The sequence below is a fragment of the Thamnophis elegans genome, chromosome 12 (assembly GCF_009769535.1).
Source record: "Thamnophis elegans isolate rThaEle1 chromosome 12, rThaEle1.pri, whole genome shotgun sequence".
Classification (NCBI taxonomy): Eukaryota; Metazoa; Chordata; class Lepidosauria; order Squamata; family Colubridae; genus Thamnophis; species Thamnophis elegans.
In genome coordinates this window covers 45016923-45041953 of record NC_045552.1, presented here as the reverse complement: position 1 = coordinate 45041953, position 25031 = coordinate 45016923, and the positions used below count along the sequence as shown (strand labels likewise).

Genomic DNA, 25031 nt, shown 5'->3' with positions numbered 1-25031 from the left:
TTCTCCTCCTTACTGGAGCTCAGCAGGAGCTGGGCACAAGGGATGGGAGGAAAACCACACCTTGGAAAACTTCGCCGGGAAAGGAGGCCGGGAACCAGTAGGGGGTGGGGACGCCCTGGAAGGCCCCCATGCTTTGCTGGCAGCCATGCCTCCTAGGCAAGTTCAGGGAGGTCCTAGGAGGCCGGCTGCGAGCGGCGATGGAACGGGTGGGGCAAGCGAGCGAGGGGGGGCAGGGCAGGCGCTCTGTGATGAACCTCTTTTAACCAATACGGTATATTTCTGGAAGCTCTTCTACTGAACCACTTAGAACCGGCAGAAACCCACCCCTGTAGTAATCCTAACGATAATAACAAATGTTTTCTACCTTCCTCATCTCAGTTTTGTCACAGAAGTTATCGGTACCCAGGTAGTCTTGAAACAAAACAAAAATAGGTAGAATAGAACCTGAGACCACTGAGATATCGCAAGGCTACAGTTGAAAAAAAATTATAGAAGAAGACAGTACCAAATTGCTAAAAAAAAACCCACCAATGCCGTCTCTCAAACTTGATGTCAACATTAAGAAAAGCATCAAAGAGCTTACGTGATAGAGGGGAACGGTGTTGCTTTCAGCTAAGGAGAAATTTAGGACATCCTGCTGTCCCGGTTCAAGCCGTACATTAGTAGACGAGGTCATCATGGAGGAGCTCACAGGATAATTAGGACTGCCACTGTTTTTGCCCTTCTTCCTGGACCGCCGGCCTGTATCACGCTTGTTATCTTTCTGGGTCAACGGTTCTTCCTGGATCACTAAGATCTTGTCATCACTCAGGTATCGTAGGAGCGAGTTCTCGGAATCTTTTGTCAGAGTGAGGAAGGAGAAAAAGGGGAAAGTGAGACCTAAAGAGGAGAACCATCTTTGTCCTTATGCTGATTCAGAGAAAAACGTGCTAACTGGCCTCGTTCTCCCTGGATTTGTAAGTCCTCTTTTCTAGTGCAGTGTCTAAGAAGAGATGAGAATCTGAAAATGGGTAGAAGCAAGCATGACTTCATGAGTCATGATGCTAGATGGATTGTCTCCAGAACACCACAGTTCAAGTTAACCATGGTTTTTGGCATAGGAACCCAATTTAAGTTGGATTGGAGCTCAACCCATGCTTTGGAGGACACATTGAAAGCTATACTGTATTTCAAAAGCAGGCAGAGCTAATGCCAATTTTCTGGGAAGAATTTAGGAATGGTAAGAGATTAAGAGGGGGCTTAAATATGATGAAGAAACCTTAGTAAAATGGGTATCAGACAGTGGACAAATGACTAGAGTTTGCTCAAGGGAGTGTCATATCTAGAAATGTATGTTTTGAGCAACCCAATTTTAAAAAACTCCAACTTTTGTAGAGCACAATGATTACAAAATGTGACTTCAGAACTTCTCTTGGAGAAATGACAGCAGCCTAGGTAGATGGATTGCTTATTACCGAAAGTCTTCAAAACTTCATAATATCATCAATGAACCATTATTGAACTTCACCCCAACTAAAGATTACCATGAATTTAAGAGGATGGACACAACACATCTGAAGAAGTTCAAGGACGTTAGATTAGAAGTGGTATATACAGAAGCAACAACATGCAGGAGAGAACAGAATATTGGACAGTTTTCATTAGTTACCTTGGCTCATTTCTTAATCAGTGTAGGAATGTCAGAGAAATATTTTATTATGACCCTCAATTTAAGTGAATTCATCAAATCCCCATTTTTCAGTCTCCCCTGGAAGGAGGCTTCTTTTAGAATTCACATGTTCATCAGATTCTGTCCATGTCTAAACACATCGGTGGGATCTACTTTTCCACATACTTTAGGAAATTGCTTACAAAAATGTGCATATTGAGGAAGGAGACATGCAAAAAGGTACATATGTATGAAAATAAATGTGAAGAAAAAGAAATTTGATTTTCATTTGCAGAAATTTGCTGGCAGGTCAATAAGACCAATTACATGCAAATCAGAAATATACAGCCATCCCTTTATGCCTCTTGCCGAAAAATAGCCCGAGGGCTCCTTGGTGCTCTCTGAGCTTGGTTGTTTGCAAATGTTTCATTATTCAAACTAGGTAGCATCATCAGATGTTACCTAATTTGGGCAATGAAACATCTGCAAGAAAACATGGGCAGGGCTAGTCTAATGAAGAGAAGGACTCGGGAGACATGATAGCAGTCTTCCAAATTTGAGGGGCTGCCACAGGGAGGGGGGGGGTCAAACAGAGAGTCTCATCAGATTCTGATCAGTTCTAACGAACCGGTAGCAGACATTTTGAGTAGTTTGAGGAATTGGCAAATACCACCTCTGGCCGCCCCACCCACAATCTATTCACTGCCTCCTGAGCCCCAGCCTCCAGCTGTGTCTTTTTTTGTTGCCCTGCACAGAAGAACAGAGCTGGAAAGCAGGTTGGTAGGGTGGGGAGGGAATGCGGATTTTGCCGTATCCTTTTCCTAGAGTGTGGTGGGAATGGGGATTTTGCAGTATCCTTCCCCTGCAGTGGGGAGGGAATGTGGATGTTGCAGTATCCTTCCCCTGCAGTGGGGAGGGAATGGGGATTTTGCAGTATCCTTCCCCTGGAGTGGGGAGGGAATGGGGTTTTTGCAGTATCCTTCCCCTGGAGTGGGGAGGAAATGGAGATTTTGTAGTATCCTTCCCCTGGAGTGGGGAGGGAATGGAGATTTTACAGTATCCTTCCCCTGCAGTGGGGAGGGAATGGAGATTTTGCAGTATTCTTCCCCTGCAACGCCCACCAAGCCACGCTATGACCACCAAGCCACCCCCACAGAACCAGTAGTAAAAAAAATTGAATCCCACCACTGGTGCCAAGCTATTTTCCAAAGTACCTGAAGGCCAGACAAGGAATAATGGATGGAGACTGAACAAGGAGAGATTCAACCTAGAAATAAGGAGAAATTTTCTGACAGTGAGAAAAATCCATCTATGGAACAGAAGTTGCCTTCAGATGTTGTGGGAGCTTCATCACTGGAGGCTTTCAAGAAGAGACTGGACTGCCATCTGTCAGAAATGGTGCAGTGTCTCCTGCTTGGGTGGGGGATTGGACTAGATGACCTACAAGGTCCCTTCTAACTCTTTTGAACTGTTAAAAAAAACCAAGCTCAGAGAGCATCAAGGGCCTCTCATTTCAACCCTGAGCTGCAAATATTTGTCTTTATCGGGGAAATGGTGAGTGAGTTGGATCAAGACTAGAGCAGTGTTTCTCAACCTTGGAGACTTGAAGTCCACAGGACTTCAAGTCTCCAAGATTGAGAAACACTGGACTAGAGTCTTGAGATGGCATCCTGGCATCTAAAAGATGGCTTGTAATGATACAAACCCCATTGTCATAAATGCTCAAGAAAAATGACATGATGAACGGGTCGTATGGTTCACCAGAAAGGATGGGATGAGTTTGAAGGAAATAAGAGTCCTTTTCATGTCTTTTATTGGACTGTTATTGGGCGAGAAAGACACTCACCACGACTACCTCTCTTGTACATGTTTGGCTCCTTTGAATCTCCTATCCAGCTGTATTCTGTTGGCATAGAAACTGGCCTCAGATCACCTGTGAAAAGTACAAAGAGGAACCAATTAACACATCGAGATCCATTAAAAGGAGGATTACGGACATTAAAAAGATGGGAGACAAGTTAAATTAAGAGGAGCAACAGCTGCCAGGCGCAATTAATAAATCTTTGCAGTTTTCAGAATGTGCTGTAATGGACAAAGTGTACAAGAGGAAACAGCAGATGTTCCTCCATTGGGATCTTTCCTGCCCAGGACAGAAGGCAGTCTTGGTACATGCGATTCTGGCTTGGTCATGAGGACAAGATGAGACAGCAATTCAACCCGAGTGTCCATTAGACCAGTGGTTCCAAAACTTGGCAACTTTAAGACTTGTGGACTTCAACTCCCAGAATTCTCCAGCCAGCAGAGCTGGGAGTTGAAGTCCACAAGTCTTAAAGTTGCCAAGTTTGGGAACCACTGCATTAGACCTAATGGTGAGGCTGGAAAAAAGAGCCATTGTCCTTGATTCTGGATACTCTTGACATTTCAACTCAACGCCGAAGTTTATGACCATCCATCCTGTAGGGACATTGTCATTGTAGAGCAGAAAGACAAAAGGGGAAAAAATGGAGGAGTTGCTCAGCTGCTTGAGAAGAAGACATCTTAGGGATCTACTAGTCACCATTCCAAAGTTTAGAAAGTTGGCACCCACCCCTCTCTTAGAGAAATGAAATATTTTGAGAAATATTAAAAAGGCAGAACATTGCATTTCCCTAAAGGAGAAATCGAGAAACATGCCCTAGGAAAACAGCCCCCACCTTCCTTAAGCAGATGTCAGCACTTAAGAGATAATGGGATAGATAGCTCCATTCATAGGCAAAGCAAATACCACAGGCAGAAATCCACTCAAGGAAGGATATTTTGAAATTCCCTGTTTGAACAAAGGTAGGATAAGACCTCAGTCATAATAGGAATTGCCCAGCACCCTTTCAGAACATAAGCTCACTACATTGCACAATCTCCTAAGGACACTGCATCAGCAGCCCAAACTTCAACCAAACCAAGGGAGCTCAGACAACCTACAGAGCTGCCTATGACCCCTACAACAGCCAAGAGAATAGATGTTCTTGCACAGGAACAGGAAGCTCAAGTGCAAAGCCCAAGGGAAATTCAGCTTCTTTCTTAAAGTGTTCAAACCCTGAGAACATTTTCACTGACAGCCCTTTCTTCTGTTAGTATCTTGGGGTTGCACTTTTATGATCCCTTTTATGCATTGTGTGAACCTATTTTACTCCATCCTTTTGGTATTTTATAGTTGTAGATTTGCATAAAGCGTTGGTCGCTGATCATAATAAACTTGAATTTTGTTGGGAGCCCAACTTCTTTGCTATATATCCATGTATATCCATGCTTTGCCCTTTAAACTTCAGTGGCTAATCAACATTGTTGGCTTATCTTGACCAAACTAGAAACATGGCCCTATTTTCAGTTGTGTTTGAAGCTGGTGATCTTGGACGCACTATCACCTTGCCAGAAACCTGAAGGTCAAGAAAATATAGTCTAAACTTTCCTTTTCCATATTTTTTCAAAAAAAAATATCCTCCTGTTCCTGAAATTGAATAGAACAGCGCTTCTCAACTGGCAATTTTAAACTATGTGGATTTTAATTCCCAGCTTGCTGGCTGAGGAATTCTGGGAGTTGAAGTCCACACGGCTTAAAGTTCTAAGGTTGAGGAATACTGGAATACTGTAGAAGCTTAAGAAATCAGAAAGCTGTCAGGAAAGATGGTTATGCGGTGAAAGGAGGAAGACAAATGCATACCCCCTGATGACAACTAATATAAAAGATGATATTATAACCTCACATCCATCACATTAGACATTTCACTGACCTGCTCATCTCTTTTGAAAGCAATTTTGCAAAGCATTGAAATTTTGCTGCCTTCAAGAAGGATGGAAAAATGGCACCTGACATTTTTCCTGCACTCTTTCAAAAGTTTGTTACCATCTCCTTAAGAAAGAGGGGGTGTGAATGGGGCTTCCACTGCTGCTTAAAATCTGATCGTTCCATCCTTCAAATGCTCAGATGGATAGCAAGAAAGGGGTGGAGGCCGGGGTAAAATGCGAACAGTCCACATCGTTTTGCCCAAACCGGTAGGGAAGAAAAGCTTGCGAGGATTGTGCGACTCAGCTGTGAGCTGTGCGATCATTGGAAGCTTTTTAAAAAACCTTTTAAAGCATTTTTTTTCCTGCCTATTTGCCTGAACCAATAGTAAAAAAAAATGCTTTAAAAAGTGGGATTTTTTTTTGAAATATACACCAACAATAATAGAAAAAGAAAGGGAGAGAGGGGGAGAGAAAGAAAGGAAGACGGGGGAAAGAAGAAAGAGATAAGGAGAGGATGATGGAAGGGGGAGAAAGAGAAGGAGAGAGGGTAGGAAGGGGAAGAGGAAGAGCAGGAGTAGGAGAAAGGGAAGAAGGGAGGAGAAGGAGAAGAGGAAGGAAGGAAGTAGAGAAGGGAGGGAGAGAGAAAAGAAAGGGAAAACAACGAGATGTTACAAAAGAAGGAAGGGATGGTAAATAAAGCCACCCAAATTGTACATTATAACTTATTAAATGAAATAATAAATGTATAAGGATGATAAATGTAAAGAAGAATACCAATTATGTGAATGTATACTTAAAATGTTATGTAAGAGAATAAAAAAAATAAAAAATCTTTGGGGAAAAAAGGTTCCCATAATCGCATGGCACAGCTGAGCCTTTTTTCCCCACTTCCTAAAGCATTTTTTACTACCAGTTCGGGCGAATAGGTAGTAAAAAATGTTTTCAAAATTTTAAAAAGTTGGCCATGCCCACCCAGTCACATGACCCCCACCAAGCCACGCCTCACCAAGCCAGGTCCAGAGAACCAGTGGCATTTTTTTTTACATTTCACTATTGGGCGGATGAGCTTGAAAGTTACCTGTAGAGATGAATCACGCCTGTGGATGAATCTTGAGGATGTAGATCAGAGGTGGGTTCCTACCAGTTCGCACCTATTCGGTAGAACCGGTTCGTCAAATCTACCGAACCGGTTAGAAGAGGTTCCACCAGTGGACCCGGAAAGCAGGCCACACCTACAGAAGAGGTTCCAAAAGTTTTTGAAACCCACCACTGGTCCTTGGATATGATTATTCTACACTATCGTGCTCATATTTATAAAACTCAATGCCTCTGTGAAAGGTAAGGATGACTACTGCATTTGTGGTGCAATCAGAACATTGCGTGTGTTGAAGTTGTTTTAACGCAAACCAAAGATGCCTTTTAAAAAACAAGTTTACATCATATTCTTATGCATGCCAGTGCTGTGTGTGAGGTAATTTAAGGTGGTTCTGACAAGTGTCGTCGGCATCTTCATATCCGGTCACATGGGCGGCAAGCCACTCCCATCCAGTCACATGGGTGGCAAGCCACTCCCACAAAGGAGGCCACACCCACAGGGTAGGTTCAAACAATTTTTGAAACCCACCACTGATGTAGATAGTGTCTTGGGGGGGTAAAACGAAGGAGGTGACATAAAACCTTAATGAGGATGCTGTGTGTATACAAATGGTTCACATTTGTGCTGTCACGATATTGTGTGTGCTTCAGCACTCTTGCCTTCTTCAGAGGGCTAGTGAAGAAAGTTAGCTCCCACCCCTCTTAGAAGAATGAAATATTTTAGGAAATATTAAAGAGGCAGAATATTATATTTTCGCGCGCTTCCGCTACGGAACCAGTGGTGAAGAAAATAGAATACCATTCCTGGTAGGGAGGCAGGGGGAATAATGCCACCCTCTACAGATTTCAGGCTGCAGCCATGGAGATAGCTAAATAGTGGCAGTTTATTGATTTGTGACATATTCACAGATTCTTTTGCCTATTAAATAAGACATTCTTAATTCAGACTGTCATTAAGCATTCTGGAAAGCTCAGGGTGTTTTGACCCCCCCCTCCCCGATTCTGATTGCAGTGTTCTGCTGTGTGATGAGAGCAATTATAATTTATTTATCTGCCTGCTTTATTAAAATGAACTTTGCAATAATCAGTGACATATTCACAAAGAGTGGAAGGGGTGGAATTTAGCAAAATGACATCTGGATTCCTGAAGCTTTATATTGCTAAATGTGCAACAAGGCTGGTTCTCAGTTTTAGAAACGCAGAAATAACATACAGGTAAACTCCTGTGAGTCCCTTGGACTGCAAGGAGATCAAACCGGCCAGTCCTAGAGGAGATCAACCATGGCTGCTCTTTATGAGTCCAGATTCTGAAGATGAAACTCAAATACTTTGGCCACCTAATGAGAAGGAAGGACTCACTGGAGAAGAGCCCCATGCTGGGAACGATGGAGGGCAAAAGAAGAAGGGGACGACAGGGAATGAGGTGGCTGGATGGAGTCACTGAAGCTTAAATGGACTCAGGGGGATGGTAGAGGACAGGAAGGCCTGGAGGAATGTTGTCCATGGGATCGCAATGCTTCGGACACAACTTCGCAACTAACAAGAACAAGAAATCCTTGACTTACAACAGTTCCTTGAGTGACCACTCAAAGTTAACAACAGCCCTGAAAAAGTGACTAATGATAGTTTTCACTCTTAATGACTCTTACAGCATCCCCATGGTCACTTGATCAAAATTCATTTGCTTGGAATCTGACTAATATTTATGATAAATATATTTATTTATTGGTTGCAGCATCCCGGAGTCATGTGATGCCCTTTTGTGACCTTCTAACACGCAAAGTCTAGTTTAATGCAAAAAAGCTCTAGCAGTCTTCCGATATCTCAAGGGTTGCCCCAAAGAAGGAGTAAAGCTATTCTTCAAAGCACCTGAGGGAAGGACAAGAAGTAATGGGTGGAAACTAATCAAGGAGAGACACAACTTAGAACTAAGGAGAAATTTCCTGACATTGAGAACAATTAATCAGTGGAACAACTTGCCTCTAGAAGTTGTGAATGCCCCAACACTGGACTTTATAAAGAAGAGATTGGACAACCATTTGTCTGAAATGGTATAAGGTTTTCTGCCTGAGCAGGGAGTTGGACCACAACAGGAGTCAGCAACCCACGACTCTGGAGCCCCATGTGGACGTTTCATCCCTCTGCTGTGGTTCCCTGTTGCTCAAAATAGGCATCACAACTGCCAATGTGTGATACCCACCAGCACACGATTTATTGAGCTTTTCGACCCATGGTAGACCAATCATGGATAAATCCAAGAAAAGAAATGTTTCAGAAGAAAACAGAACATTTAATTCAACTACCTATGCTAGTTCTGTGGCCACTCAGGAAATAGTCAGGCATGGGAAGGATTTTGTGGCTCCCGGTGTTTTCTTTTCTGTGGGAAACGGGTCCAAATGGCTCTTCGAGTGTTTAAGGTTGCCGACCTAGAAAATCTTCAAGGTCCCTTCCAACTCTTCTCTTCTCTCTCTTCTCTTCTTTTTTCTCTTCTCTTCCCTTCCCTTCCCTTCTCTTCTCTTCTCTCTCTTCTCTTCTCTTGTCCTGTCCTGTCCTATCCTATTCTCAAAGAGTAAACAGCTGAGATTGTGGGTGGGTATCCCAAAATTATGTGATTATGGAACTGTAAAGGAAGGTTGGCTGTTGGAATTGTTCAAAACTGGGATGTAAGTAGCTCTGAGGCCTGTTATAACTTCAAATTGTTGCTAAGCCACCGGTTGTAAGTTGAGGACTATCTGTCCATGGTCAGGATTCTCTTTACCCATATTTCCTCCCCTGCAGATATTTCAGGATTTTTTTTTAAAGTAAGTAAGTTTTGTGTGCTAAAAATAACTGGCAAATGCAGTGCAAGAAATCCTAGACTGCATTTCTGTTTCCATTCATAAGATAGAGCCAAGAAATGGATGGATGATGGTCCTTTAGAACAGAGGTGTCCAACCTTGACAACTTTAAGACTTGTGGGCTGCAACTCCAAGAATTCCTCAGACAGCCATGCTGGCCGGGGAATTCTGGGTGTTGAAGTCCATAAAGTTGGACACCATTGTTTTGGATCGACTCAAAATATACCATTTTGAAAGAAGTCTTGGGGGAAAAATTCACTTATCCCATCCTTTTTTCTGAGAAAGCTCTGACCGATGGTGGTAGATGTTCTCAACAATTGGATCAAGTTCAGAAGTTTTAACGGGGGTTGTTTTTGAATCCCCACCCCATTTAAATAAGCAAAAAATGACACACAGTGAATTAACAGATTAACAGAGTTGGAAAGGACCTTGTAGGTCATCTAGTCCAGTCCCCCACCCATGCAGGAGACCCTACACCATTTCTGACAGATGGCAGTCCAGTCTCTTCTTGAAAGCCTCCAGTGATGAAGCTCCCACAATTTCTGGACGCAACTTTTCTTCCATGGGTTGATTGTTCTCACTGTCAGAAAATTTCTCCTTATTTCCAGGTTGACTCTCATATATATGTGTTCAGATTCATCATTAGATTCTTAGGGTGTAGCGTTCTCTGAACTTGGAATGTTTGATTGACAGATGCTTCATTACGTGGCTAGGTAGCACCTTCACTGCTATTGTTTTGGAGGTGTAAGATTTGATCAGTTGTGGATCGTATAATTCCCATCTTATCAAACTTGTATATAATTGGATGGGCCACACTGTTGGGCATTGTTTTTTTTAATGTCATTGACATATCATTATCTGATTGTTGTTGTACAGAGGCAATGCCATCTCTTGCTTGTTTGGGCATTAATTGTTTGTAGGTAGAAGGAGGTGTTACTGAGATCTGTCCTTGTTTCTCTTTGATCATGGGAAGAAATTACCTGCCAAGGCAATGAGATGCCTGCAGATGACAGCAAAAATTAAGAGAACCCTTACAACCTACCTACAGCTGACATGAACCCTTCACAGGTGCGGTACTTGAGGTGACACAAAATCTAGAGAGTGTTAGATTAGGAAATTAACCAAAGGTCTCTATTTTTAAAATCACAAGTTAGGCGTTTCACCATAATCTAGGACATTTAATTGGTGAGTTTCAGCCGTTTTCCCGTACAGTCAGGAGGGTGAGGGAGGTGTTGATAAAGTCATTTTGTTTGCAGTTGGAGTGTGAACCAATCCATATTTGTATTATTAAGCTAATCACCCAAACAAAAACATTTCCCTGAATTTGGCAGTACAGTTTGACATCGAGCAAAACTCTCAAACGAAAAGGTGTAGAGCTGGAGAAATGGGGGCCAAATTACAGAGGCATTTCAGGCCAAGCTTTACTTTTAAAAAGAACTCAAGAACTATGCTCAATAACTGTCAAATAATATCCAATATGAACCGAAGTTTTGTTGTCCCACTTTGATTTCTGTCACTCTCTGTCCCAAGCAGAATTAGTGTCATGCCCACTCGCTACACACCCCTGTTCGCAACCAGACAACAGAAACAGGGAGGGAAAGTATTGGAACACAAGGGAGGCTCGGGAGGGAATTGAGGAATGCAATGTAGCTTGGAATGGTCCCAATGCTGAGAAAACTCCAAGGGCCTCTGATTGTTCGCAAAACAAAATGAATGCAGTTGATTGGTGGGCAATGAACCCTGAGGAGGTCCAGGGGACAAGGGGGATTTTACTTATGCTGATTTTCGCGTGAAAACTTCAGATCTGGCTTTGCTACTTCTGTGCCTGTGTGGAATTGTACTCTTGGAAAATAATGTCCCAGAAGTTTCTTTTGCTGCATTTACCAATGGGGACATTAGCTGCATTGTAAAGCTATTGCAAATTTCCTTTGCATCCAACTATATATTTTTGGAAGCACCTTGGGCTTGACCTACTTACAAGCTTTCTTTAACATCTGCCAAAGGAGAAGATGCAGATGTTTTCCCCAAAGGCATGGAGATATACTTCCACATCCTTATTACTTTTTTTTAATCTCCATGTTACATCTGGATCCTGTTCTTCCTGCAAAAGCTCAGGGCAAGGTTTCTGACCTCGGCTGATCTTCAAAAGCTAAGTAATAACGTGTTAATGGTTGGATTTGGGGTGGCCAGAAAAACTGCCGAGTTGTAGATTAGACTGTAAAATTTGGAACACGATCAGACTGATGTTTTCTTCCTTGTGGAGATTTGGTCCTTTCCTTTTTGCTTTTTAGCATCCATGTGCAACTTTTCAAAGAGCAACAGACTTTCTTGTTTTCCTTGAAAACGTTTCACTTCTCATCTAAGAAGCTTCTTCAGTTCTCCAGTTCAGATCTGAAGAAGTTTCTTAGCTGGGAAGTGAAACGTTTTTAGGAAAAAATGCAAGAAAGTCCAGTTGTTGTTTTTTTTGAAAAAAGCATCTTTGGGACAACGATGACCCGGATGACAGAGAATCTCCACAGACATCCGCATGGAACTATCAACGATTGTTATCTATATCTGAGGCGCAGTGGTTAGAATGCAGTACTGCAGGATACTTCTGCTAACTGCCGACTGCCTGCAATTTGGCAAATCAAATCTCACCAGGCTCAAGGTTGACTCAGTCTTCCCTCCCTCTGAGGTGGGTAAAATGAGGACCCAGTTTGTTGGGGGCAAGATGCCGACTTGGTAAACTGCTTAAAGAGGGCTGTAAATCATTATGAAGCAGAATATAAGTCTTAAGTGCTATTGCTACTGCTATATCACAAAGAGCAGGGGTGGCACAGTGGTTAGAGGGCAGTTCTGCAGGCTACTTCTGCTGCCTGCTGGCTGCCTGCAATTAGGCAGTTTGAATCTCACCAGGCTCAAGATTGACTCAGCCTTCCATCTTTTTGAGGTCGGTAAAATGAGGACCCAGATGGTTGGGGACAATATGCTGACTCTGTAAATCACTTAGAGAAGGTTGTAAAGCACTGTGAAGCGGTATATAAGTCTAAGGGCTATTGCGGGTGTGGGTTGCTGCCATCATTACTTCCAGTTCAGTGCGTGGGCAATTTTGTGCGCATGCCCAGGCTTTGCTAATGCGTGCATGCACAGTTGCCCATAAATAGGTCTGCACATGAGCAGAACATTAAAAAAATGGGAAATAAACCATGCCACGCTGACTCGGGAACCGGTTTGAGGGCATGGCAGGCCTGGGTCACTGCTGATTCTGGTGATCCAGGCCGGCAAACCACTACTGGTTCGGCTAAACCAGTCCGAACCGGTAGGAACCCACCTCTGGGCTATTGCTATCGTTCACTCTGCCCACTGCCAGCAGTTCAATCGTGACTGGCTCAAGGTTGACTGAGCCTTCCATCCCTCCGAGATCAGTAAAATAAGGACCCAGATGGTTGGGGACTCTGTCAACCACTTAGAGAGGGCTGTAATGCGGTATATAAATCTAACTGCTATTGCTATTGCTAGATGCTGACAATATCCGACTGTATAGAGCTGCCTCTGGAGATAGAGGAAAGGCCATCAGTGTCCTAATCCAGTGTCTGGAGGCTGTGAGTATCTGGATAAGCAAAAGAGTTTGAAACTGAACCCAATTAATTTGGAAATGTTGCTTGTTTACCACACAACCTCAATGTTTCTGTTGCGGTCTCTCGATAGCTTAGCACTGTCTCTGAAACAGCACATCTGTCTCTCGGGGACCCTCCTGGTCTCATGGCAACAGATGAAAACAGAGTGAGAGGCTGCGGCCAGGAAAGCTTTGTTGATGGATCGGTTGCAGTCCTACCAGACCCTCGAGGACCTCGTAATTATAACTCATGCTCAGATCATTGTCCATTTGTACTAATGCAATGCTCTCTCTCTCTCCATGGAGTAGCCTTTGAAGGTTGCCCTGCAGCTTCAATTGACTCAGAACGAATACTGGGCTGCACACATCTGCAACACGGACATGAATATTAACACCTCCGGCCCTGGACTGCTTCCTTATTTGCATCTGAGTACAATTCAAAAGTGTTGCTTTTAACCTTTCAAGACCTAAAGGACCTGGCAGTACTTACGGAACTGGTCTTTTTCACCAGGTCTCCAACAGCTCATTACATACATGCAGGGGTGGATTTCGGCCACCATTACTACCAGTTCGGTAGTAAAAAAAACATTTGCTTCGTGGGGATGCACGTTTTCAGTTAAAATGACTTGCGCATGCGCACCACATTAAAAAACAAATACAAATAACATTTTAAAATGAAGATTGTTCTGCTCGTGCGCAGAACAGAAAATCAAGATGGCGCTGGCAATCATAGAACCGGTATGGTCACATGTCTGCTGGAGTTACTACCTATTAGGACGAACCGGACCAAATGGGTAGGAACCCATCTCTGCATACACATCTGGAGAGCCTTAAACCAGGCATCCTCCCCCAATTCTGCAAAGCTGTGGGGTGAGGCTCACAGGTAGTGGTGCGATTCAAATTTTTTTATTACCGGTTCTGTGGGTGTGGCTTTGTGGGTGTGGCTTTGTGGGCGTGGCAGGGGAACGATACTGCAAAATCCCCATTCCCTCCCCACCCCATTAACCAGCTTTCCAGCTCAGTTCTCCTGTTCAAGGCAACAAAAGAAGATCAGGGGCGTGGCCAGCCTATTTGCCGGTTCTCCGAACTACTCAAAATTTCTGCTACCGGTTCTCCAGAACTGGCTGAACACCACCTTTGCTCACAGGCCATTTTGGCTTGGTGCCTTTGGCACTTTGAAAGAACTCCCACCCATACCCCCTCTGGTTTCGGTGTTCTCCTAAAGTCCTAAAAAACCGAAGCTTTTGTCAGCGAGCCTTTGAATTATGGATGCTGCCGGTTATAGCCCAGTGCATGCTTGGATTTGTTATTTGTTTATCTCATTTGATTTGTTTTTTATTGTGGACATTTTATTCTTTGTACTGATGGAAACGGTAAACCTCAGAGAGTCTCTCTGCAGCAGGGATAAAGCCAATAAACAAACAGGAGGATAGCAAGGCCCAAAGAGACACATTCTCACAAACAAACAAATCCTCATTTCCTTAGTGTGTTAAGGATCTTCATGCTTCACGTCTTCAACCCCACCCTGCCTTTGTAGGAATCCAGAGAAACAATTCCCATGATAGCGCATTATGTTTTCTGATTAATATCTCTAACATTTGATGATGGAGCATTTAAAATATTTATGTTGTGTTTTGCAAGCTCCTACTGTTCTGACCTAGGCTTCCCAAGAGCATAAAGCAACTCCTTGTCCCGACAAAAAACCCTTGTATTAATTTGCTGTGAATTATGCTTGTTCACATCCAGCAAAGTCTTTCAAGGGAGGATTTACAGTCACAGACCTTATCTGGCTTGGAGAGCTGCCAAGCCAATATCTGCAAAACTTGGCAAGGAGTCTCGGAGAGACACAAACCAATTAAGCAAACTAATTGTCTCCTTCAAACTCCACTCCCCTTTTGCTGCTCTATTATTTCCTCTGGGAGGGGCCATTGATCGTCCACCTGTGGCCTTACTCCCAAGTCAACCCCTGTTCTTTAGTTGTCTCCTTCATCTGGCAACTCTGCGCATGTGCACACTGGGAACAGGCTCCAGCTGTTCGTCTGCCTCACTGATGTCTGACTCTTAAGGCAGCTGATAACTGGCATACGGCTCTGGCCTCCTCTCCTCTCCAACGCAGAGCCCTCATCAGAGCCTTCCTCAGACTCCAGGACTGGCTCATGTTCCTCCTCAACCTCCTTATTGTCTGAATCTGCTGCCAGCTCCGCTGGCCACTGGTGGGCCACAATACCTCTAACTTCACCAACTGGTGCTTAGTACGAAAGACATAGTACCCAAAACTAAGAAAAGAAGGAATCTAAGCATGGGAATTTGTTTTGAAGAGCAGAATTTGGATACTACAATCCACTTTTGGTCTTCCTAAAACTTTTTTCATTTCAGGACTGTATTTAAGAGCTTGGGGAGAATCTTAGAAATCTCCTAGAAATCCACTTCTAAGTTTTGCAATTCTCATCAACACTTTGCAAAAACATCCACGGACCCAGATGGACAACCTTACTACTTCTCAATATTTGGGGTGAAGATACGTCAACCTTTGATTTTAAGGACTTGGATATAGGGAAAACCTTTGCCAGGTCTTTGTTAGCTCACTTCTCCCCAGAAATGACTGGAAAAGGACAATAGCTTGATGTTTAGAAGACTGTAGCATCTTCAAGGAACTCAAAGAATGACCCCTATCCAGAGGTGGGCTTCAAAAATTTCAGCAATGGGTTCTCTGCCTGCTGCTGGGTGAGTGTGGCCATGGCGGGCGTGGCCTAGTTGGCCTCCTGCACCATGGTGGTGGTGGGCTTTTGACCCCCCATGGGCTCTGGAGGCCTTCTGGGAATAGCAATAGCAGTAGACTTATATACCGCTTCATAGGGCTTTCAGCCCTCTCTAAGCGGTTTACAGAGAGTCAGCATATTGCCCCCAACAATCTGGGTCCTCATTTTACCCACCTCGGAAGGATGGAAGGCTGAGTCAACCCTGAGCCGGTGAGATTTGAACCGCTGAATTGCTGATCTAGCAGTAGCCTGCAGTGCTGCATTTAACCACTGCGCCACCTTGGCTCTTAAATGGGAAGCCCATTTTCCCCCTCCCAAAGCCTCCGCATGGGCCCTGCCCTCAACTTACATCCACATGGAGACTCCTGGGGGGGGGGGAGAGGCAGGCGGGGCCAGCCAGGGGTGGAATTTGGAGGTTCTCCAAACTGGTCATAGTGTTAGCTACAGATTCTCCTGAACCCGGGGAGCAGCCCACCCCTGTCCCTATCTGAAACTAAGAGTGTCCACCTACTGTGCTGCAGACATACTGGGAAATCTCCAAGAATTCCCAGCTAACCACATCGATAGTTATGGTGGCTGGAAGAGTTGCAGAGCCAGCCTCCCTAAACACGTCCAGATTGGGGGGAAAAAAGATGGCACAGAAAGAAAGATTCAGAAAGGCCAGATCCAGCAAGCATACCATGCGTGGGTGTCTTTTCTCTTCTCCGCACCCCTGTCACTCTACCTCTTTCGTATTCAGAACTCATGGGATGATCCTCGCCTTCAATTAACGTGTAATACTTTCCACTTTCTTGTTCCAGGAAGTAGCTTGGAGATTCAGAACCTTTCATGGCAGACTTCCCAATCCCGTATTTGCTGATTTCATCACACGACACAAGGCCAATGTCATCCCTGAGAAGAAACGAGAGAAATGGCAAGAATGGCAAATACAATTCTAGCTGCAGTTATTATACGGATAATCAAATATATATTCTCTTTGCTATATTTCTCTGGTAAAATACCCAACAAAAGCAATTCTGGTTTTAAATCAATATATTGTTGTGTCAACTTCTCCAACCGCATACACATTTTTGCCCAATATTTTCTTGCTTCTACACACGCCCACCACATATGATAATAGAATCCTGGTGTCTGATGGCATTTCCAACACTTAGTTGATTTTGCGCAAAATTGGAAAATGGAAAAAATCCCCTCAGAGGGAGCTTTCCCCAGCAGCTTCAGCTCAGCCAGAGGTTGTCATGAGTTGACCATGTTTAAGAGAGTATATTCTTACTACTATTAATTACATTTAATTTGTTGGTCAAATTGTCCTCCCACTTTATTACTGCAAACAATTCCAGAGCAGGATTAATTACAAACAACTTATATCCTGTTAAAACCAGTGCAACATTCACAATCAGTTAAAAAAACAAAACTCTGGATAAAAATGCTATAAAATGACTTCAAAGCAGCCTCTAAAGATTCTAGATGGAAAACGCATGGCAGCATCAGGTTAAAGTGAAAGCTACTGCTGCTATAATTTTAAAGCTCTTCCCGAATCAATAGATTTCAAAGTGGGATTCAAACATTAAAACAATATTGAAAATGGAACAAAAGGGGGAAAAAAACCTTTAAAATCCACAGGTCAAAAATTCACACACATTCTTTTCACATTCACATTCTTTTGCTAAGAGTAACACTTCAGAGGAACTCAGATTACTAATGAAGTTAGCTGTGAGTAAAGGAAGGAAAAACCTGGTCCGGAAAAATGCAACAATTTGAGTTTAAAAAGTAATCCTGGATTAAACAGTTCATCTAGACTACTGTCTCTCACACTTGGTCACTTGACGACAGATGGACCAATTTCTAGAATGTTGACTGGGGAGTACTAGAGAGTTGAAGTCCACACATCTTCAAGGAACTAAGATTGTTGGGGGCAATATGCGGACTCTGTAAACTGCTGAGAGAGGGCTGTAAAGCATTGTGAAGCGGTATCGTTGTGGCCCATTGGCCACTGGCCCCTCCACAGCCGAATCAGAGGAGGAGGAGGAGGTGTGGGAGTCAGGGGCAGCATCAAGGCAACCTGAGAGCTCCGAGGGAGAAGAGGGAGTGGAGCTGTCAGAGATAGAGACAGAGGCAGAGCCTGTCCTGTCCGTCAGCCCTCAGATGGAGAGTCAACAGCCCCCAGGTCTGGAGTGGCTGATGAGGAAGAGGAAGAACAGCTGTGTCCAATGCCTGACGTACAGATGTGCAGAAGGCAGAGGAGAGGAGAGCAGTGGAAATCTATAAGCCAGTCCTTGGGAAGAAAGAGCCACCGCTGCTAGCGAGGCCCCATTCTAGCTCTGGAGATAAAAGGCAGGGAGCGGAGATGAATAGATGTGACAGACAACTATTCATCTCCCGGCTGGACGGACTTGTTAACCTGCGTTGAGAGAGAAACTTTTTGCGGGCACTCCTAATTGAGTTTACTTCAGAGGGTTTGCCGTGTTTGGGAAGCTGGGTCAGAACAGGTATATAAGTCTAAGTGCTATTGCTCTTCTTCTAAGCATCCAGGGTCATCACCAGCCCTAGGCAAGCATACCTGGGGCCATAAAGTCCTGACACGGGGGAGAAGATGAATACATCTTGCAGCGTCGAGTTGTCCATTTTGGAGTTCATACCCATTGTGCTGGTTGGCGTGGTGAAACTGCTCGTTGGGCTGGTTGGAATCACAGGCTGAAAAAGGGGTAAGAGCAGAAAGAGAGAAAAAGAGAAAATGACATAAATTACCTATATGTAGCATCTCCCACGTTATTTCACTGCAACAAACTTAACGCATTGCCCCAAAGTTGGCATGAGAAACACTCCCACCTTCTGGATAGATAATAGAAAAAAGGTCTCTCCAAGAAATATTCCATTTGACTATTTATTAACTGGAAGCCCTTAGTTATTTAGAAGTGACCGCTGTAATAGAAGCAAATTATTATTTTTGCTCCGGAGAATAATTATTTATGCAACATGAGCACCCATACACATCTATGCTCAGAGACTTAATCATGGGAAGCAGGAGTTGGCTTGTGGCTCTAACACACTGTGACTCAAGAAGATGGACCATTAGTAGAAATCATCTCCACTTCATACAATAATCGGAAATTGGAACTCGGTGCCTAAAGGGGATTGGTCACATTGAAGCTTAGGCAGAGATGCATAAACACCATGAGTTAATTTTGAAAGGGACTTTTGAACAAACTCAAACACCTCTTTCTTTAAGATATTTAAAAGCAGGGACACTTTGGGAATAGGATGTGGCTTGAACGTATTGCCATTGCCATTCATAAGCATAAACTAATTTCTCACAAATTAGTCTGTGAAACGTTTTTTTCTAACTTTTTTCTAAGTTTTCAATTTCATAATTCCTTCATTTCCACCATCGTAGCTGTTCTTTTTTTTTCTTTGAAATATAATTAATAGCAGAAATGGGCAGGAGAAACTCACTTCTGGGTAATAATGCATTTAGCTTTGGTCGCCACAATGTAAAAAAGATGTTGAGACTCTAGAAAGAGTGCAGAGAAGAGCAACAAAAATGATTAGGGGACTGGAGGCTAAAACACATAAAGAATGGTTGCTAGAATTGGATATGTCAAGTTTAATGAAAAGGACTGGGGACCACATGAGAGCAGTGTTCCAATATCTCAGGGGCTGCCACAAAGAAGAGGGAGTCAAACTATTCCCCAAAGCACCTGAGGGTAGAACAAGAAGCAATGGATGAAAATTAATCAAAGGACAGAAGCAACCTAGAACTAAAGAGAAATTTCCTGATAGTTAAAATAATTAATCAGTGGAACAACTTGCCTCCAGAAGTTGTGAATGCTCCAACATTGTACTCAAATCAAATCAAGCCTTTATTGTCACATGTGTACAATGCAGTGATGGGTTTCTATTTTTTTTACTACCAGTTCATTCATGCATGCTCATGTGCTCGCGATGCATGCGCAAAAGCATCTGGGCGGGAGGCTGGAGCCTCCTGCCGCCGCCGCCACTACCGTTTCACCCGATCCGGGCCAAACCGGGAGCAACCCACCTCTGGTACAACGTACAAACATGTGTACAATGAAATGAATAATTTTTTAAGGTGCACTGTTTCTTGCCTGAGCAGGGAGTTGGATTAAAAGACGTCCAGGGTCCCTTCCAACTTTATTATTCTGTTATTTTCCTGAATATTTTGTGACTGTTCTCTGTTCTCTGATATTTTGCCCTTCTAGTTCTCTTTCACGAAATAGAGTTAAAGGGAGCCAAAGTAACTGCCTTTAATTTTAGGGATGTGTGGATAGGTTTTAACACTGAGCATTTCAAGAAACTAATGAATATGCCTTTATAAATATATCTGTAGCCAACAGGGCTTAATTTGGAGATTTATTCCTGCCACACCACATATTCAAGCATAGGTTTTGGATTTGGAAATACGTTGCTTTTCTGCTTACCCAAAATCAAAGTTAGGCACTAATTGTCCATGAAATAGCCAATTCCCCTTTCCATAAATATTCATAACACCGTGGAATAATTCTTTAGGAGTATTTCTGTCTGAAGTCTGCTCAGCAATAGCAGTAGGGTGATGAAAGTGGGTTGGGGGGGAAAACTCTCAGAACTTATTTTGGAACCAAAGGACTACTAAAATTCTATGAAAAGAGATTTAGTCAAGAATCTATTTTGGTCCTGTGGCATGAAATCAGCTCACTCTCACTTTTCACTGGCTGGTCCCACCAGAGGTGAAGGCTTCAACCTTAAGGTAAAGGTTATTATTATTTTTTCTAATTAAAATTGGATGACATCAGTCAACAAAAACAACTTTGCTGTCAGAGAATAATTACTCTTTGCTCTTAAAAGTAAGGTAAAGGTTCCCCACGCACATATTTGCTAGTCGTTCCCGACTCTAGGGGGCAGTGCTCATCTCCGTTTCAAAGCCGAAGAGCCAGTGCAGTCCGAAGAGGCCTCTGTGGTCATGTCGCGGGCATGATTAAATGCCAAAGGTGCACAGAACACTGTTACCTTCCCACCAAAGGTGGTTCCTATTTTCCTACTTGCATTTTTATGCGCTTTCAAACTGCTAGGTTACCAGAAGCTGGGTCAGGTAACAGGAGCTCACTCCATTATGTGGCGCTAGGGATTTGAACCGCCAAACTGCCGATCTTTCTGATCAACAAGCTCAGTGTCTTAGCCACTGAGCCACCATGTCTTTGCTCTTATGGGAGCATTAAGACCAGCCAAAAAACCAGTGGGAAATGCTAGGAGAGATACAGGAGAGATAAACTTTTATCAAGATGGCTTTACTAAGTCTTCAGCCCAGCCCACCCATGTAAGGCTGTGTGGCTCATAATTAAAACATCACTAGCTACAAATGAAAATGGCCATTGAGAAGATAGAGTGGAGATACTGAAAAGGTCAACGCTAGAAGCAAAGGATGGGAATGACAAGGAAAGAGATTTATTTAACATAGACGCCAGAAAGGCTAAATCTGTCAGAGATGCTGGGATGGTGTCATTGCATCATAGATTTTTGCATTGCCAAGGAGAGTCAAACTTTCTCAATCTTGGCAACTTTAAAAGCCTGTGGACTTCAAAACCCAGAATTCCTCATGCTGGCTGGAGAATTCTGGGAGTTGAAGTCCACAGGCCTTAAAGTTGTTAAGGATGAGAAACTGGACTAAAGGGGTTTAAACAGGTTAATAGGATCAGAAGGGACCTTGTAGGTCATCTAGTCCAATCCCCCACCCAAGCAGGAGACCCTATACCATTTCTGACAGATGGCAGTCCAGTCTCTTCTTCAAAGCCTCCAGTGATGAAGCGTCCACAATTTCTGAAGGGAAGCTGTTCCATTGGTTGATGGTTCTCACTGTTCTCCTTATTTCCAGGTTGAATCTCTCCTTCCTTGTTCAGTTTCCATCCATTATTCCTTGTCTGGCCTTTGGGTGATTTGGAAAATAGCTTGTCTCCCCTGGTCCTTTTCTTCACTAGAAGCCACTAAGGTTTATTAGGGTCTCTAACATCCCTTTCCACAGCAAATGTGGAATAAAACTGATTATAAGCATACTTTTGAGATCTTTGTTCAATTTCATATTCATTATTAGGTATCTCTGATTCACTGATTCTATGGGGGTACTTTTATCCATATCTTGCAAAGGGAGAGGTCATAGGAATTCTAAGGTATCAGGTGCTATCCTTGCCTTAGGCCCAAAAACTGGCTGGGTGACTTTGGGCCAATCAGCAGGAGACAGAGAATTCTAGTCCCGCCTTAGACATGAAAGCTCGATGACTTTGGACTAGTCAATATCTCAGGTAAGCCCACCTCGCAGAGTTGTTGTGGAGAAAATAGAGGAAGAGGTAGAAGATTTATCTATGTTCGTTGCCTTCAGTAATTTCTAAAAATATTTTTTTTGAATTTTTTTTATTTTAATTGAACAAAAACACAAAAAAGAATCATCCTTCATTACATCTTGTAGAAAGCATGTCGATTGCTTACAGATAACTTTCATGCATTTCTTCCACAGTCATTATTTATAGTTCATATTAGATTATACACTTTAAATCAAAAATCTTTGTATATTTTACTATCAGTGTACCACAATTCTCATTTGATTACAATTATTTAAACATGCTTTTACCTCAAATCATTCATACTTAAAGACACAACCACATAATGGCATTCATTAGCTATTTCACAAAATCCTCCGATAACATTACACCTTTATGACATCTTCTAAGTAAAAGTCAGTTAATAAAGTTTCTAAACATTCCCCCTCTTTCCCCCCAACTCGCTGTTTAGAATTTGTATCCAAGTTGCTTTTGCCAATACCAGAGCATGTATATATTATTAAACAATATCCATTGACATTTCCTTGTTGTTATTATAATTGGCTAAAAATCATTTACTATTTATATCCCATCTCCTCTCGTCAGACACCCCCCCCAAAAAAAACCCTTACACCTTTATGACAAGATCTAAATAAAAAATTGTTAATAAAATTTATAGGTCTTTTTCCCAGATCACAATTTGCAATTTATATCCAAATTTCTTTTACTAGTATGCCAGTACATATATATATATCATTAAGTTGTATCCATTATCATTTCATTATTGTTATTATAGTTAATTATTTGTTAATGAATAAACATTTAATAACAATCTAAAACAATCTGAGAATTACTAAATTCCTCATAATCTAATATGAACTATAAAATCAACTAATTTTTTATTATCAACTTTCATTGTCAACCTGTATCTTTCTAGTAACAAAACAGTCTTATCTCTCTTGCCAATTGTGGTGTCAGTCTTCTTTTTATCTCTTTTATAAGATATAACCTTATAGCATTTTGTTGCTTGAAGGATCTTTCAGGTAATCTTGTTGCCCTCCAGCTGTTACTAAAATTAGCTTGTCTTTGGTTGTCAATCGTGCTTCTGAAAAAAATTCTCTTCTTAAATCCATGATCATTACCATTTTTTCTTTCTGTATCTTGAAATCTGGGGTAGGGCTCAGTTGGTCAAATTCCCTTTTCCATATTCCCTTCTTTCCACTTTCACCCACATTTACTCCATTAATAAATTCATCTATTGTCTTGTCTTTATCTTCTATGTCTTCATTCTCCCCTTTAATTTTTGGGGCTCCAACCCCTTCATCTTTTGCTGTGAGGAAGACTAGTCTTTCCAACTTCTTCTCAATTCTCCCATATCCTTCCAATAGATTTTGAATTCCAGCCACGATATTTTGGAATTTTAAGGTTTCCTCATCTGAATATTGATCCATGTTTCCAAAAAAGAAGGAAAGAAAAAAAAAAACTAATAGCCACTGCCACTCTAGCCTTCCAGGCCTCTTTTATTTTTTTATTTTAAGTTGACTTGAACACAAGTTCTTTTATGCTCTTCAGAGGAGAAGTGTTCTGTTTTTCCCTCCTTTCTCTCCCCAGTCAAAATAGTTCTCAAAGACATTTGCGAAAACAATTCATGCCCTTGGCTCTTTATCAGTTTCTGTAAACAGGTTGCAAACCCTTCAGCTACAAAGTCAATGAGATCAAAGACGGAAAGAAAAGAGATACGTTGTTTCAAAAACTCCAGCTTCTGAACTCCGAGTGGCAGTGTTGCTACTTTTCACTTTCTAATATTTATCTCTGGCTTAGGAAACAAATATTTATCTCTGGCCTAGGAAACAAAGTTCTTTAAATTTCATTAAAGAAATTTAAAGTAATAGATAACAAGTAATAGGAAGAATTGTTAAAATAAAAGGGAAGGTTTTAATCCAGAAGTCAAAAAATAAAGCAACAAAAAGCAGAAGAAAAAAAATCAATCGGTTCACTTTAAGAGGAGAAAAAAGAAACGTTGCGAGCACTTCAATCCACAAAGTATAGTTACAAAGAAAAAAAAGCTTTCCCAAGCAATCCAATATGTTAATTTTGCCGCTTAATTATTTTGCTTAAGGATCTAATTTGGCTTTAAAAGAAAAAATTCTTTGGGCAGTCTTTCCCAAAATAGAAAAAATGCCTCAACAGATGGACTCACTTTCTCTTTTCACTTCCTTCTTTCCAGAGCCATCCCGACTTCATCAGCCTGGGGCTGCCTGTTTACTGCCAGCTTGACGCGCTTCCCTTTTGTCAATCAGGGACTTTGCAATGTCCCTGAGACTAGCAAGGCTTCATCTTCCTGATCACCATCTCTGCGGGATGATTTAGGTCGCAATGGACCGTCCAGTGGCAAAAGTATCAATGGCGGTCTCAGAGTGTCGAGACCACACGTTGTAACATCGCTACGCTGGCTCCTCTTTCAGTAATTTCTAAAATGAGAAATCCAGGTGGCTGAAAACTCCTGGAGAGAGGATTGTACAATGAAAGACAGAATATTTAAATATCCCCATGGTCACCTCATTACTATATACAGCCAGAGGGGGGGGATTCAGCCAGTTTAGACTGGTTTGGGCAAACCGGTAATTCCGGTGAGCAGTTGGCCCCGCTCACCCACCCCTGCCCTTTCCTGTGCTATATTTCCCTGTTTTTTTAGCTCACCTAATTCGCGCGGCATAGCGGATTTCCATGCGTCAGCTGTTTTACTTACCAGCGCTGACATAGAAGGTAAGTTTTAAAGCTTAAAATAGGTGGTTTTTGAACACTATGCGCAAATGTAAAGGTGCATGTTAGGTGCATGTGCAAAGCACTCATTAGGTGAGCGTATGTGCAAAGCGTGCATGTGTGCGCTCACCGAACCGGTTGTTAAACCTCTTGCATCCTACCACTGTATAAGGACAAGGGTGTTCTCCAGTTTTAAAAATAATATGGAAGAACCTCTCCACTGTGAGGATTTCTCCAAAATTCTCTTTTCCTTTGAAAGAACAT

The 25031-nt window shown here is 42.5% G+C and overlaps 1 protein-coding gene across 1 annotated transcript in view; it reads right to left on the bottom strand.

Annotated features, from left to right (window-relative positions):
- LOC116516224 (connector enhancer of kinase suppressor of ras 2-like) overlaps positions 1–25031 on the bottom strand; it is a 371953-nt gene that overhangs the window by 86441 nt on the left and 260481 nt on the right. Inside the window, exons 10-13 of the mRNA XM_032228651.1 lie at positions 18260–18393; positions 16379–16590; positions 3495–3581; positions 584–837 (exon numbers count right to left, since the gene is read on the bottom strand). Of these exons, the coding sequence (XP_032084542.1) occupies positions 584–837; positions 3495–3581; positions 16379–16590; positions 18260–18393 (687 nt within the window). The remainder of the gene's footprint in view (positions 1–583; positions 838–3494; positions 3582–16378; positions 16591–18259; positions 18394–25031) is intronic.